The sequence below is a fragment of the Salmo salar genome, chromosome ssa02, assembly GCF_905237065.1.
Source record: "Salmo salar chromosome ssa02, Ssal_v3.1, whole genome shotgun sequence".
Lineage (NCBI taxonomy): Eukaryota > Metazoa > Chordata > Actinopteri > Salmoniformes > Salmonidae > Salmo > Salmo salar.
In genome coordinates this window covers 57,647,305-57,663,228 of record NC_059443.1, presented here as the reverse complement: position 1 = coordinate 57,663,228, position 15,924 = coordinate 57,647,305, and the positions used below count along the sequence as shown (strand labels likewise).

General features: G+C 42.9%; 1 protein-coding gene across 1 annotated transcript; it reads left to right on the top strand.

Moving 5' to 3' along the window:
- The first annotated feature begins 39 nt into the window (after nt 1-39).
- Nucleotides 40-14,542, top strand: LOC100196059 (U3 small nucleolar RNA-associated protein 6 homolog). Its single transcript, XM_014175585.2, has 19 exons — nt 40-657; nt 753-837; nt 939-980; nt 3,537-3,629; nt 3,753-3,800; nt 3,897-3,960; nt 4,677-4,795; nt 4,974-5,051; nt 5,130-5,211; nt 5,340-5,421; nt 5,511-5,686; nt 9,705-9,784; nt 9,952-10,029; nt 10,167-10,346; nt 11,415-11,495; nt 11,857-11,966; nt 12,164-12,230; nt 13,836-13,908; nt 14,177-14,542. Exons 1-19 carry the CDS (start codon nt 566-568, stop codon nt 14,329-14,331), a joined length of 1,785 nt encoding a protein of 594 aa, XP_014031060.1. The 5' UTR covers nt 40-565; the 3' UTR covers nt 14,332-14,542.
- The last annotated feature ends 1,382 nt before the right edge of the window (nt 14,543-15,924 follow it).

The window sequence follows — 15,924 nt, the reverse complement described above, 5'->3', positions numbered from 1 at the left end:
AACTGTAAGTGACACCATCATGTTCGGTGGAAGAGGCAAATTGCCGCTCGCTTTCTCTTGCTTTTCAACGATTATGCGGGAAATCTTTCCACCCACCGGGCATGATTCATGAAGCTTGTTTACTTTTCAGCCTAGCCGTTTGCATATTTCTGGTGCCAATTATAAATCAATACACTTGTTGCAGAAACAGTTGTTGCCAAATATGCTCAGTTCTGCACTTGTGCAAACTAGACAACTGATGATAGGAAATGTACAGTCTATGTTATGTATTTTTATGGTGAATGAAAATGCCGACCATTATAAGTTACACATGTTTATAATGCATGGTCTAATAATAAAAACCAAAGCTACGTTTTTCGCTTGTCAAGCGGATTTTATTTGTAAATTCACAAGTTTTTGCACGGACTCAGTTGAAGCACGGAACCGGAAATACAGCAATCACAACTTCCACACGTGTGAAAGATGCTTTTGGGCTAATTTAGTTCACTATTATTGTTTTTAAGGAATATTTTTAATAACATTCACAACAGAAGTCGGTCAAATTGTAAGCACCAAGTAAGTGACGATGGCTGAGATAGTCCAACAGCGGATCGAGAATCGAATCCCAGAGTTGGAACAGTTGGAGAGAGTGGGTCTGTTCAGCAAAAAAGAAGTCAAGTAAGATTAAAAACACTCTTTAGCTTAGCTATAACTTGCAATGTTTGTAAAAATCTATGAAGTTGTATTAAAGCCGATTCATCTCCCAATTACAGATCCTTGCTAAAAAGGGCGACAGCTTTAGAATACAAACTGCATCGATTGATCATAACCAAAGTTGACTTCATTGCATACATTCAGGTGAGTACCGAATACCAGTGAATAATGCAAGAAAATGTGAGTATAGGCAATCAAAAACAAGTACTATACAATGTATTAATCTGTGTTATTTCTTATTTCAGTATGAAATCAATGTCTTAGAGCTGATAAAGAAGAGAAGATCAGTAAGTTTTGAATCTCATATGTAATAATATATATAAATGGATTTGGTTCATTTCATTTTGTAGGCTACACATTCGCAGCTAAAAGTTGAATTGCGGTATAGGCCTACAAATAAAGAGATAAACAATTAGGTAGCTTAACAAAACAACGAAAGTGATGTTGATGAAGCCAGCTTTGTAGAGTTCCTTCACATCTGCGTGTGCCAGCTCATGGTGGAGACTGGTGCTTCTTGCAACTCACTGGAGTGAGGGTGATGCCTGATGATGCATTTCATTTGGCTTACTGGCCATGATGCCGTCCTCAGCCTCTCTGTAGCCTTCCTGTGATGCCAGGTGATGGAGTTGGCTTGGTGGCCCTGATGTCGTCAGCTCAACTTCTCTGTAGCCTGGACTTGTGCACCCACTTGGGTGATATCTCTGCAGTTACTATGGCACAAAAAAGCTCACCACACATCAATCCAGAGCAGTAGACATCCTCATTACGAACACTGCCATTTCCACAATGCAGTCAGGTCTTATAAGGTTGGGCTTAATATAAGCCTAGCTGTCTGCCTGTCCGACCTCGGAAACAATGTTCCACTTTTTAATTTCAATAGAAGCCGGTGATGAGTCTGATGCATCTTTTAAATGCAAACGTTAGCAGGCAGCTAGCTGTCTAGCTAGCCAAACAAACATCACTCCATGGGTAAAAACAACCAGATATACAGTTGAAGTCGGAAGTTTACATACACTTAAGTTGGAGTTATAAAAACTAGTTTTTCAACCATTCCACAAATGTCTTGTTAACAAACTATAGTTTTGGCAAGTCGGTTAGGACATCTACTTTGTGCATGACACAAGTAATTTTTCCAACAATTGTTTATAGACAGATTATTTCACTTATAATCCACTGTATCACAATTCCAGTGGGTCAGAAGTTTACGTACACTAAGTTGACTGTGCAGCCGTCATACCACTCATGAAGGAGACGAGTTCTGTCTCCTAGAGATGAACATACTTTGGTGCAAAAAGTGCAAATCAATCCCAGAACAACAGCAAAGGACCTTGTGAAGATGCTGGAGGAAACAGGTACAAAAGTATCTATATCCACAGTAAAACAAGTCCTATATCGACATAACCTGAAAGGCTGCTCAGCAAGGAAGAAGCCACTGCTCCAAAACCGCTATTTAAAAGACAGACTACGGTTTGCAACTGCACATGGGGACAAAGATCGTACTTTCTGTAGAAATGTCCTCTGGTCTGATGAAACAAAAAGAGAACTTTATGGCTGTAATGACCATCGTTATGTTTGGAGGAAAGGGGGGGGGGGGCTTGTAAGCCGAAGAACACCATCCCAACTGTGAAGCACAGGAGTGGCAGCATCATGTTGTGGGGGTGCTTTGCTGCAGGAGGGACTGGTGCACTTCACAAAATAGATGGCATCATGAGGAGGGAAATTACAGTTGAAGTCAGAAGTTTACATACACCTTAGCCAAATACATTTAAAACTTCGCTTTTCACAATTCCTGACATTTAATCCTAGTAAAAATTCCTGGTCTTAGGTCAGTTAGGATCACCACTTGATTTTAAGAATGTGAAATGTCAGAATGATAGTAGAGTGATTTATTTCAGCTTTTATTTCTTTCATCACATTCCCAGTGGGTCAGATGTTAACATACACTCAATTAGTATTTGGTAGCATTGCCTTTAAATTGACTTGGGTCAAACGTTTCGGGTAGCCTTCCACAAGCTTCCCACAATAAGTTGGATGAATTTTGGCCCATTCCTCCTGACAGAGCTGGTGTAACTGAGTCAGGTTTGTAGACCTCCTTGCTCGCACACACTTTTTCAGTTCTGCCCACAAATTTTCTATAGGCTTGAGGCTTTGTGTTGGCCACTCCAATACCTTGACTTTGTTGTCCTTAAGCCATTTTGCCACAACTTTGGAAGTCTGCTTGACGTCATTGTCCATTTGGAAGACCCATTTGCGACCGAGCTTTAACTTTCTGACTGTCTTGTGATGTTGCTTTGCTTTGACGTTTGACCCAAGTTAAACAATTTAAAGGCAATGCTACCAAGTACTAATTGAGTGTATGTAAACTTCTGACCCACTGGGAATGTGATGAAAGAAATAACTCTCTCTACTATTATTCTGACATTTCACATTCTTAAAATAAAGTGGTGATCCTAACTGACCTAAGACAGGGAATTTTTACTAGGATTAAATGTCAGGAATTGTGAAACACCTTAGCCAAACACATTTAAACTCGGCTTATGTAAACTTCCGACATCAACTGTATATCCAATCAACACTCAATGACTTAACAAAAAACCCAATTTAAAAACAAATTCTAATCTAAAATATGTACAACATATACAGAGCTCTCTGTTTAGGCTGCCTTACAGCGCCATGGCAACAACACAATCCACTAATAATAATAATATCCACTTTCATTATCATGCTAGAGTTTACAACCAATGAATGCCTGCAAGTCCATTTGAAGTTTGATGAAATATGGAAATATTGAATATCTGTATCAGGAGTTCATATTTGTTCCTCATCATGTTTTTCATTTTTAGCGCATCGGCTATCAGTTCAAAAGAGAGGAGATTGAGTTTTCCATCATCTCGAGGATCAACAACATTTTCAGAAGGGCCACAACTAAATGGAAGGTACTATACAAGCCCTACATGACATAGCTATTAGCTACGGGATGTTGAATATTTCAAACAGCGCTATGCAGAAGGCACCAAGGAAGTCAATGGACAGGCCAATAATACGATATCTCTTTGCAGGATGATGTTCAGTTGTGGCTCTCTCACATTGCTTTCTGTAAGAAATGGGTAAGTTTAAGTTATCTTGGGTTCTTAACTGATAAACGTTGAATAAAGGTTGTGTTCTGGTGCTGAAAGGGTTATTTTTGTTATCTCCTCAAATAGAACACACAGGGTGAACTCAGCAAGGTGTTCTCCTCCATGCTTGCCATTCATCCTGAGAAACCAGGTAGATTTATCATCATTATACTATGGTGACATACCACATCAATGGAATATGTCCTTGTAATATACACTGATTGTACAAAACATTAGGAACGCATTGTTGCACCCCCTTTTGCCCTCACAACAGCCTCAATTCGTCGGGGCATGGACTCTACAAGGTGTCGAAAGCGTTCCACAGGGATGCTGGCCCATGTTGAGTCCAATGCTTCCCACAGTTGTGTCAAGTTGGCTGGATGTCCTTTGGGTGGTGGACCATTCTTGATACACACAGGAAAACTGTTGAGCGTGAGAAACCCAGCAGTGGTGCAGTTCTTGACACAAATTGGTGCACCTGGCACCTACCACCATATCCTGTTCAAAGACGCTTAAATATTTTGTCTTGCCCATTCCCCCTCTGAATGGCACACATAGCTTTCACATGGCCAGTCTATGTCATGGAAAGAGCAGGTGTTCCTAATGTTTTGTTCACTCAGTGTATAATAGTATGCCATTTAGCATATGCATTTATCCAAAGTGACTTAGTCATGTGTGCATACATTTTACGTGTGGGTGGTCCTGTGAATCAAACCCACTACCCTGGCGTTACAAGCGCCGTGCTCTACCAACTGAGCTGCAAAGGACCACTATATACACTACACAGGGTCCTATCATTGCTCCAGTTGTTTGTGTGGATGACGGAGCCTCGTCAGCAGAATCATTGATTGCCTCTCCTTTCTCCAGCCCTCTGGATCATGGCTGCAAAGAGCGAGCTGGAGGACAGAAACTCGTCAGAGAGCGCCAGACACCTGTTCCTGCGTGCCCTGCGCTTCCACCCGGAAAGCAAAAAGGTCTACCAGGAGGTACGGAGTGGCATTTGATTTTCAATGAATTGAAGAATTACCATATTAGGCTCGACGCTAAGATGCTATGGAAATGTAAGTGCTGTGGTAGCAAACACTGAATGCACACAAGGCCTAAATGTAGCAGGACCACTTAAAACCCCCAGGATGATTGATACCCGTGTCTCTACCTGAACAGTACTTCCGTATGGAGTTGTTGCACACTGAGAAATTGAGGAAGCAACAGAAGAAGCTGGAGCAGGCTGAGATGGATGTGGTGAGTACACACACACACACCTTTTTTGAGTTTCTTCTTTTTTGTACTGGGTCACTGATTGTCCTCTTCACTCTACAGGGAGGGTACGAGTTCTCCCCTGAGATCATGACTGGCAAACTGGCCGAGGTGGTGTACAGAGATGCTACTGTGAAAATCCAAGGTGAGCTGTTTTCCGTTGCGTTGTATTTATTCTATGCCATTTGTATTGCCTAACAGTCTACTTTGATTATTAAGAGAGTAGAGACAGTGTTTTGGAGATGTTCATGGATTTCTCTGTGCTGTCCACAGGAGCTGATTTCATCCTGTCTCTTTTGACCATCGCCGCCATCTTTGACTTCACTAAAGACCTACAGGACACCATTATACAAGAGTAAGGCTCCATTTTGGGTTGCTGATCTCTGTATTCATTTTTCAACGTGACACAACACACACTGACCATGCTGAATGTCCTGTCCCCAGCCTGCAGAGCAAACACACAGACGACTCACTGACGTGGGACTTCATGGCCAAGCGGGAGCTGGGGGCGACGGTGGGGGAGGAGCTTCAGTCAGCCAAGGGGCGGGCCTCTGACATCGCCAGGAGAGAGGAGCGCTGCTGCCAGGTGTACGAGGAGGGCCTCAACAGCCTCAACACAGGTACGTACACGCAACAGACAGAAATGCACACATCAACACAGGTTAGACAGAAACACAACACAACGCATTACAAACGCACAGGTAAGACACAACACGAAACTTAACGTAGGTAGACACAACATAATGCAAGTAAAGACCTCAACACAGATAGACACGATACAATAAGTACACAACTCAACACAAGTGACGTGTTGGATGAAGTGTAACAGAGGAGGTTCGAGGACCACGCTCGTGATGGGTAACCTTGTCTGAGACCTGAAAAGTTGCATTTGCTTCCCAAACCTAGGCGGTCTAATGCTGTCATATGGGTCCAGGAGACACTGCTTTGAATCATGTTGGTCACAAACAACTATGGATGGGCATTTGACTTTTTTTGTTGTTGTTACTGTTCGAGTACTCGCACTAGTTTTTTTTCTGGTACTCGAGTGTTCAAATAAAAATATATATTTTTAGAACACAAGGTCCGCACTGGAAATGTTTTTTTGCATTTGTCCGAATGCCAACAGTGCACACTGCCTAATTTATCATACAGATAAATCCTAATTGCCTCATATATATCCAGTCAATAAAAAAAACACGTGCCATTTAAGATGCTGAAACCGTAATATCAACTGGTTATATTATATTGTGGAACACGGTGTTTAAAAAGGCAGTAACCTCAGTGGTGGCGCTTGCTTGTAGAATCAAAAGGACTACGTAAAGATGGGTTGAGTAAATAAATATGAAATTGAAATTGCCCCATATCTATTCAGTCAATAAAAAAACAAGCCGTTTGAGAATCATTCATTGAAACAGTAATGAGCTGTGTTAACTGCTTTGGCAGGATCTCACCGGTGCTTTTCAGTGACAATAGATTGCTGCTGCTTTTGCGAGATTGCTGCTGCTGCTTGTCCCCCTCCGAGAATGTTTCTTTGCGCTTGATAAGCATCTGATTTCTCATGGCGATAGTTGTGCTATGGTGGGAGAGCTTGATATTTGCATTGCAAACTATGCAATATACTTCCAACCCTTACTGCTTTTGGTCGCCATGCTGATAGTGCCCAAAACTCTGCTTTCGCACTGAATTGCATGTAGAAATATCTGGGCTTTTAAGAGCACTTACTTCACTCCATGCATCAATCACTGTTTGAGGAGCATCCTCTCGCTGCGTGACGGGTCATATTCCGCTCAAACTGTATGCCGTGGTGTCTCCAAACCTGTTTCCTGCCGCTACCCAGTGCTTAATTTGGGAAACCAAGTGAAATCTGTTCAGGAACATCAATAATCACGTTTTTCACAACAAAACACATTTCATTTAAACTGCTGACAGCGCTGCTCGCTGGAGAAAGGAATGAAGGACAGAGGAGGAAATGGAAACGCACGGTGGTGAAATATTCTGTAGCGAAAGGTAATGTGTCAGCCTATTAATTATGAAAATATAAAAAAAATGCCATATTATTAGGTTATTCAAAATCCTTATATCAAATACAGATTCACTATAATTGTAGGCTAACTATAACTCTGTAAGCCGCTCTGCACAATCAACGAACCAACACATGGCCTGGGTCAGTGTTTCCCATGGTCCTCCAATACCCACAACAGTACACATTTGTATTGTAACCCTGGACAAGCACACCTGATTCAGCTTGTCAGCTAACCATCGAGCCCTCAATGGGTTGTATATGGTGTGTTTGTCCATGTGTACTGTTGGGGTTACACAAGGACCAGGCTTGGGGAAACACTGGCCTCGGCCTATACGGTCTGGAGACTTTGGAGTGTAGCGTAAGGTAACCAGTCCATCCAGTATGCATAATACTGCAGTCCGCACTCAAAGGTGATTACTAGAGTTTGTAGCCTACACCAATTATGTACCAAGTACAGTTGAGGTCGGAGGTTTACATACACTTAGGTTGTAGTCGTTTTTCAACCATTCCACAAATGTCTTGTTAACAAACTATAGTTTTGGCAAATCGGGTTAGGACATCTACTTTGTGCATGACGCAAGTAACTTTTCCAACAATTGTTTACAGACAGATAATTTCACTTATAATTGACTGTGTCACAATTCCAGTGGGTCAGAAGTTTACATATACTAAGTTGGCTGTGCCTTCAAACAGCTTGGAAAATTCCAGAACATGATGTCATGGCTTTAGAAGCTTCTGATAGGCTAATTTACATAATTTGAGCAATTTGAGGTGTACCTGTGAATGTATTTCAAGGCCTACCTTCAAACTCCGTGCCTCTTTGCTTGACATCATGGGGAAAATCAAAAGAAATCAGCCAAGACCTCAGAAATAAAATTGTAGACCTCCACAAGTCTGGTTCATCCTTGGGAGCAATTTCCAAATGCCTGAAGGTACCACATTCATCTGTACAGACAATAGTACGCAAGTATAAACACCATGGGACCACGCAGCCGTCTTACCGCTCAGGAAGGAGACGCGTTCTGTCTCCTAGAGATAAACATACTTTGGTGCGAAAAGTGCAAATCAATCCCAGAACAACAGCAAAGGACTTTGTGAAGATGCTGGAGGAAACAAGTACAAAAGTATCTATATCCACAGTAAAACAAGTCCTATATCGACATAACCTGAAAGGCCGCTCAGCAAGGAAGAAGACACTGCTCCAAAACCGCCATAAAAAAGCCAGACTACGGTTTGCAACTGCACATGGTGACAAAGATCGTACTTTTTGGAGAAATGTCCTCTGGTCTGATGAAACAAAAATGGAACTGTTTGGCCATAATGACCATTGTTATGTTTGGAAGAAAAAGGGGAGAGGCTTGCAAGCCGAAGAACACCACCCCAACCGTGAAGCACGGGGGTGGCAGCATCATGTTGTGGGGGTGCTTTGCTGCAGGAGGGACTGGTGCACTTCACAAAATAGATGGCATCATGACGTAGGAAAATTATGTGGATATGTTGAAGCAACATCTCAAGACATCAGTCAGGAATTTAAAGCTTGGTCGCAAATGGGTCTTCCAAATGGACAATGACCCCCAAGCATACTTCCAAAGTTGTTGCAAAATGGCTTAAGGACAACAAAGTCAAGGTATTGGAGTGGCCATCACAAAGCCCTGACCTCAATCCTATAGAAAATGTGTGGGCAGAACAGAAAATGCATGTGTGAGCTAGGAGGCCTAGAAACCTGACTCAGTTACACCAGCTCTGTCAGGATGAATGGGCCAAAATTCACCCAACTTATTGTGGGAAGCTTGTGGAAGGCTACCCAAAACATTTGACCCAAGTTAAACAATTTAAAGGCGATGCTACCAAATACTAATTGAGTGTATGTAAACTTCTGACCGACTGGGAATGTGATGAAAGAAATAAAAGCTGAAATAAATAATTCTCTCTACTATTATTCTTAAAATAATGTGGTGATCCTAGCTGACCAAAGAGTGGGAATTTTACTAGGATTAAATTAAGAACTGAGTTTAAATGTATTTGGCTAAGGTGTATGTAAACTTCCGACTTCAACTGTACATCTTAAATCAGTTTTTTTCCCCTTTTTTCTGCTGTGCTTAATATGCAGTAGGCTATGTATTATATAACTGCACAATTTATTTTATTTCAGGCTTTTTTCCGGGCTTGGGCTCATATGGGTCTATGCATACGACGTTCTACATACGACGTCTTAAGGGCTTTGAATTCATCATCACCTTAGAATGTGCTGTCCCCTTTCGTTGTTTAGCTTTGCAACAAGATCCACAACGACCATGTTTTCCACTCCGTTTCAATCTGTTGTTGAACTTCTTCAAATTGATCCATCATCGCAAGGTACAACAATGTAGCCTACATTTTGCATTCATGTCAGAGTGATTAGAGGGACAATGGAGTGCTGAGTACCAGGCCATTAGCGTTCTGACATCGTTAACGAGTTGAGTACTACCAACACATCGGCGCCTTTCATGCACAGAGAGCATAGGAGGAGAGTACCGTGACTCAGCGTTCACGTGGAATTTGACTGTGGTCATGACTCATGACTGCCCGTCGCCGCAACAACCCTAGTGATGGGTGGTCTCTCTGCTGTGTTCCAGAGGCCATGTGGGCGTGCTACGTGTCCTTCTGCCTGGAGAGGTTCAAGAGGAAAACCAACGTCCAGCAGCTGAAGGAGAAGGTTAACATTTCAAACCATGACTATCATTGCTGATGAGCACTTTTTTTAGTGAAGAATATTGATAGATTATTGATGATCTGGTGTTAATGTGAGTAATATATTAGTGAAATGAGTGTATGGTTTTCTAAGACTGAATTCTGACCTGTGTGTGTGTTGGCATCCCTCAGAGGCAGGAGAGGCTGCTTGCAGTGCTTCAGCGTGCCCACGACTCCTCACTGCTGAAGGAGGACTTCTACAAGAACTGGGTAAGAAGATTTCTTATGGCAAGTGTAAATCTAGGACAGTAAGTGTATAAACATACAGCATAGAAACCAATAGGATACATGAGGTTCACAACATGTAACGGTTTCCTGTGCGTGTGTCCCTCCTTCGGTCTGTTCAGCTGCAGGTCTTACTATCATCGGGAGACTCGGAGCAGACCGCTGCGGTTGCCATGGCAGCCACCCAGCGCTACAGACAATCTGTGGACGTGTGGTGCCTGGCCCTGCAGACGATGGTGCGTCTGGGGAGTGGCGCCACAGGCAAGCTATTCCAGGACGCCCTGACACACGTGAATCCCAAGGTACACACCCACACACACACACAGTCACTAAGGGCTGCTGTGAAAGTGGGGCAGCTCCAACTCTGTCCCAGATAATTTCCTACAGCATATTAACTTCCTCAAATGACTGCTATTCCCTGCTAGAAACCAGTTCCAATATGACTGGAAGGGCTCAATTCAATCAAACCCACAGTGCTGTATTTACGTGGTAGTTCCTTTTCCTGTGGTCAATAGAATGGCTTCAGGTACTGTTAAACCCCATTACTAATACCAGGGAGACTTTCCTTACAGGTAAATTCTTCAGGTACTGTAAAAACCTATAGTTAATACCAGGTAGACTCAAATGACTTTTAGTTGATTTCACGTTCGTAGACGTTGAATTGACGTCTTTGCCCAGTGGGTAGTATGTAGTAGAGCTGGGATGATAAACCGATCAATTATCGACACCAACCATACCGATCCCTTATCGCAGGCATTTTGCTGATATCCTTATCGCAGGCATTTTGCTGATATCGTCACGAAAAGTAGCCTATACTAGAGAAATGTGATAAGATAGTTTGCTAATATGGGTGATTGTAGCCATCAATTGTCCCATAAACAATCAAGCTAGTAGTAGTTTAAAGGAAGAAAAAAACAGATGGTACACCTCGTTATAAACGTATCCTATTTATTGTTATTGTATCAATTCAGGCAATTTATTGCAATATGGATCTTGTAGCTAGTCTTTAATTGTTATGACGAGTGTTGCGCAATATAAGGGGCAGCTCACGAGAAGGGGCTGACTGTGTGAGAGGGCGTATGGTCACCCTCCACTTTGTTATGTAATTATGTAGTCACAAACACATTGTTGATCTGGGGTGTGAGTTGGGAAATAATATGGAATGTAAAAAAAAACTTAAAAAAAAAAACATTTTGACTAAGATTTATGGGGTGGGGGAAGTATCTTACAAAACATTTTGGAGCGTCAGAGTGTGTGCAAGCCGAACTTACCGTTAACACATTTTCCGGCCCAGCAACCCATGAATATATTTTATTTGTTAAAAGAGCATTTTACCTGATGTTAACCACCCTGGTCTTGTCTGTTGACAGTCGAGCTTGCCCCTGTGGCAGCTGCAGGTGGAGTGGAGCAGTACATCACAGAGCCCAGAGGCAACTGAAGCCCTGTTTCAGGTACAGAACCAAGCCCAACCTCTCAAAAATTACATTAGTTTATGACATTTTAATACAATACCAGTTTACATTTGTCATAATTCAAAGCTCTGTCCAGACAGTGCTTTGACCAAGCTTTTTCTGGTTCTATGTCATTCTTAGCCTCCATTGTGTCAGTGCAAAAGCAGTAGTGCCTCATAGGCTGCGTTTACATAGGCAGCCCAATTCTGATCTTTTGACCAATCACATCAGATCTTTTTCAGAGCTGTTCTGATTGGTCAAAATACCAATTTATGTAAACGCAGCCATATTTCCCTACATACAATGTTGTCTGGTTGGATGAGAATTAGTTGTAACAGTTTGTTTTTTCCTCTGCTCTCAGAGAGGTCTGCTGTCCGCGGTGCCTGCCGTTTCCATGGAGATAAAGGAGAAGTACCTTGACTGGTCCTACGGGGCCGGAGGCTACAAGAAAGCCAGGAAGACCTTCACAAGGTACTGAATATTAATATTATATTATTCATTTCTCACCAGTTCTGCATTGTGAAGGCCAAATCAGTACAATGATTGTAATTCACAGTAGTTATTTTGTACGACAACGTATCCTCGTTTAGATAACGACTTATTAATATGCATTTAAGTTCAGCATTTTGAAGAAGAAAAACAAAGTTGGACCTCCTCTTATTTTCCAGTTTGCATGAGAACCGGCCCTTCTCCAAGGCCTTTTTCACCAGAATGATCCAGATGGAGAAAGATCAAGTGAGTCGAGTCACAATGTATGGGGAAACAAGAACAAATCAAATCAAATGTATTTATAAAGCCCTTCTTACATCAACTGATATCGCAAAGTGCTGTACAGAAACCCAGCCTAAAACCCCAAACAGCAAGCAATGCAGGAGTAGAAGCACGGTGGCTAGGAAAAACCTAGAGAGGAACCAGGCTATGAGGGGTGGCCAGACCTCTTCTGGCTGTGCCGGGTGGAGATTATAAGAGAACATGGCCAAGATGTTCAAATGTTCATAGGTGACCAGCAGGGTCAAATAATAATAATCACAGTGGTTGTAGAGGGTGCAACAGGTCAGCACCTCAGGAATAAATGTCAGTTGGCTTTTCGTAGCCAATCATTCAGAGTATCTCTACCGCTGCTGCTGTCTCTAGAGAGTTGAAAACAGCAGGTCTGGGACAGGTAGCACGTCCGGTGAACAGTTCAGGATTCCATAGCCGCAGGCAGAACAGTTGAAACTGGAGCAGCAGCACGGCCAGGTGGACTGGGGACAGCAAGGAGTCATCAGGCCAGGTAGTCCTGAGGCATGGTCCTAGGGCTCAGGTCCTCAGAGAGAGAGAGAGTTAGAGAGAGCATACTTAAATTTACACAGGACACCGGATAAGACAGGAGAAATACTCCAGATATAACAGACTGGCCCTAGCCCCCCCAACACATAAACTACTGCAGCATAAATACTGGAGGCTGAGACAGGAGTGGTCGGGAGACACTGTGGCCCCATCCGACGATACCCCCGGACAGGGCCAAACAGGCAGGATATAACCCCACCCACTTTGCCAAAGCACAGCCCCCACACCACTAGAGGGATATCTTCAACCACCAAGGCCGAGTATAGCCCACAAAAATCTCTGCCATGGCACAACCCAAGGGGGGGGGGGGCGCGCCAACCCAGACAGGAAGATCACGTCAATGACTCAAGTGACGCACCCCTTCCAAGGACGGCATGGAAAAGCACCAGTAAGCCAGTGACTCAGCCCCTGTAATAGGGTTAGAGGCAGAGAATCCCAGTGGAGAGAGGGGAACCGGCCAGGCAGAGACAGCAAGGGCGGTTCGTTGCTCCAGTGCCTTTCCGTTCACCTTCACACTCCTGGGCCAGACTACACTCAATCATAGGACCTACTGAAGAGATGAGTCTTCAATAAAGACTTAAAGGTTGAGACCGAGTCTGCATCTCTCACCTGGACAGGCAGACCATTCCGTAAAAATGGAGCTCTATAGGAGAAAGCCCTGCCTCCAGTTGTTTGTTTATAAATTCTAGGGACCATAAGGAGGCCTGTGTCTTGTGACTGTAGCGTTTGTGTAGGTATGTACGGCAGGACCAAATCAGAAATATAGTCCATACTCAGACAAATATACATTGCAAACAACCAAGACATAGTCTCAAACTAGCCTGTTGTTCCAATATTGCCACACATTGTTGTGGCTTTATGTACAAAATGTTGTATCAAAGGTTTAACTTTTCACACTAATGTTAGGATTTTGTAAGTCTGTTCCCAGATCTGTTTGTGCTGCATAGCCAACGGGCTATGGTCATTGGCAAGGCTGGTGTACTGACTGGAATGATGTGACTGTTCTTTTAGGAGACTCCCAAGATGAGCAACCTGAGGGACTTCTATGAGAGAGCCCTGAGGGAATTCGGCTCCACAGATGATGGTGAGATTCTGAAGACACATTCAAAGTAGCCCATTTCAAATAAGTCCCACAGGGATTTTTGCATGTCAGTTGCTACACTAACAACTAAAAGACTTCCAATAGGCCAGTAGAATAATGAACAAGACATACAATGGTTGGAACTACAGGGTTTGCAGGCTTTTATTCCAGCCCAACATTAACACACCTGATTCAACAGCAACTTTGATTAGCTGATTGATGTAAGTTGAGATGGTCACTCGGGACTGCCTGTATGGCTTTTTCCCTCCAGATCTGTGGCTGGAGTATATCAGAGAGGAGCTTGGGCCCAGCGGCCAGCCAGAAAACTGTGGGAAGATCCACTGGAGAGCCATGAAGCTGCTGGAGGGGGAGAGTGTGGAGAGATTCACTGCCCAGTACACCGTGCTGCAGACTGGACACATCTAGAACACACTTTATATGATGAGTTAAATTTGTACTTTACATTTCCTTGCATTTTTGTATTCACTGTGGTGTTTCATGCAAGTTTAAAACTTGAATAATTTTATTTTTTGAAGAGTTATGTTAATGTACACATCAGTAAAAATAACATTTATTATGTATTTACAAAACATTAACTTTGTCGCTGTTAACTTGAAATAAAACCATCCCTACAGTCTCCTTGGTCAGGGTGTTTCTACAGTGTTCCGTCTGTAGGTCAATATCACACATTGTAGCACATGGGATTATTGTTCTTCTGTTTCAATAACCAGTGCGTCACATGACTACTTAAATACATGAGTATTATGAGCATAAAGACCCCTGACTTGCTTCCTCACATTGGAGCCTAGGGATAGTAGTAGGTCCACTGACCAACCAGTGGTTTGCGAAACCTTCTCTTGATTAGTGTTAACAGATTCAGCTCTATACAATACATTTATCTGCAGTCAGAACATTGCACTCTTCTGTACCTTAGTACCATTACGGTGCCTTCGGCAAGTATTCAGACCCCTTGACTTTTTCCACATTTTTGTTAGGTTACAGCCTTATTCAAAAATGTAAATAGTTTTTTTCCTCATCAATCTACACACAATACCCCATAATGACAAATCAAAAACCGGTTTTTGGAAATTGTTGCTAATTTATACAAAATAAAAGTCATATCACATTTACATAAGTATTCAGACCCTTTACTCAGTACTTTGTTGAAGCACCTTTGGCAGCGATTACAGCCTTGAGTCTTCTTGGGTATGTTATTTGTCACATGGGCCGAATACAACAGGTGTAGGTAGACCTTACAGTGAAATGCTTACTTACAAGCCCCTAACCAACAATGCAGTTTAAAAAATACGAATAAGAAAAAGAACAAGTAATTAAAGAGCAGCAGTAAAATATGGGTAGTTTCTCCCATTCTTTTCTGCAGATCCTCTCAAGCTCTGTCATGTTGGGTGGGGAATGTTGCTGCACAGCTATTTTCAGGTCTCCAGAGATGCTCGATCGGGTTTAAGTCTGGGTTCGGCTGGGACACTAAAGGACATTCAGAGACTTGACCTGAAGACACTCCTGCGTTGTCTTGGCTGTGTGCTTAGGGTCGTTGTCTTGTTGGAAGGTGAACTTTTGCCACAGCCTGAGGTCCTGAGTACTCTGGAGCAGGTTTTCATCAAGGATCTCTGTACTTTTGCTCTGTTCATCTTTGCCTCGATCCTGACTAGTCTCCCAGTCCCTGCCGCTGAAAAACATCCCCACAGCATGATGCTGCCACTACCATGCTTCACTGTAGGGATGGTGCCAGGTTTCCTCCAGATGTGACGCTTGGCATTCAGGCCAAAGAGTTCAATCTTGGTTTCATCTGACCAGAAAATTTTGTTTCTCATGGTCAGCGTTTTTGGGTGCCTTTTGGCAAACTCCAAGCAGGCTGTCATGTGCCTTTTACTGAAGAGTGGCTTCCGTCTGGCCACTCTACCATAAAGGCCTGATTGGTGGAGTGCTACAGAGATGGTTGTCCTTCTGGAAGGTTCTCCCATCTTCACAGAGGAACTCTGGAGCTCTGTCAGAGTAACC

Coding starts and splice junctions, on each gene's coding strand:
- LOC100196059 (XM_014175585.2), top strand. CDS start 566: ATGGCTGAGATAGTCCAACAGCGGATCGAGAATCGAATCCCAGAGTTG. Junction 4,796..4,973: donor GCAAAAAGGTCTACCAGGAG/GTACGGAGTGGC, acceptor CTACCTGAACAG/TACTTCCGTATGGAGTTGTT. Junction 13,909..14,176: donor ATTCGGCTCCACAGATGATG/GTGAGATTCTGA, acceptor TTTTCCCTCCAG/ATCTGTGGCTGGAGTATATC.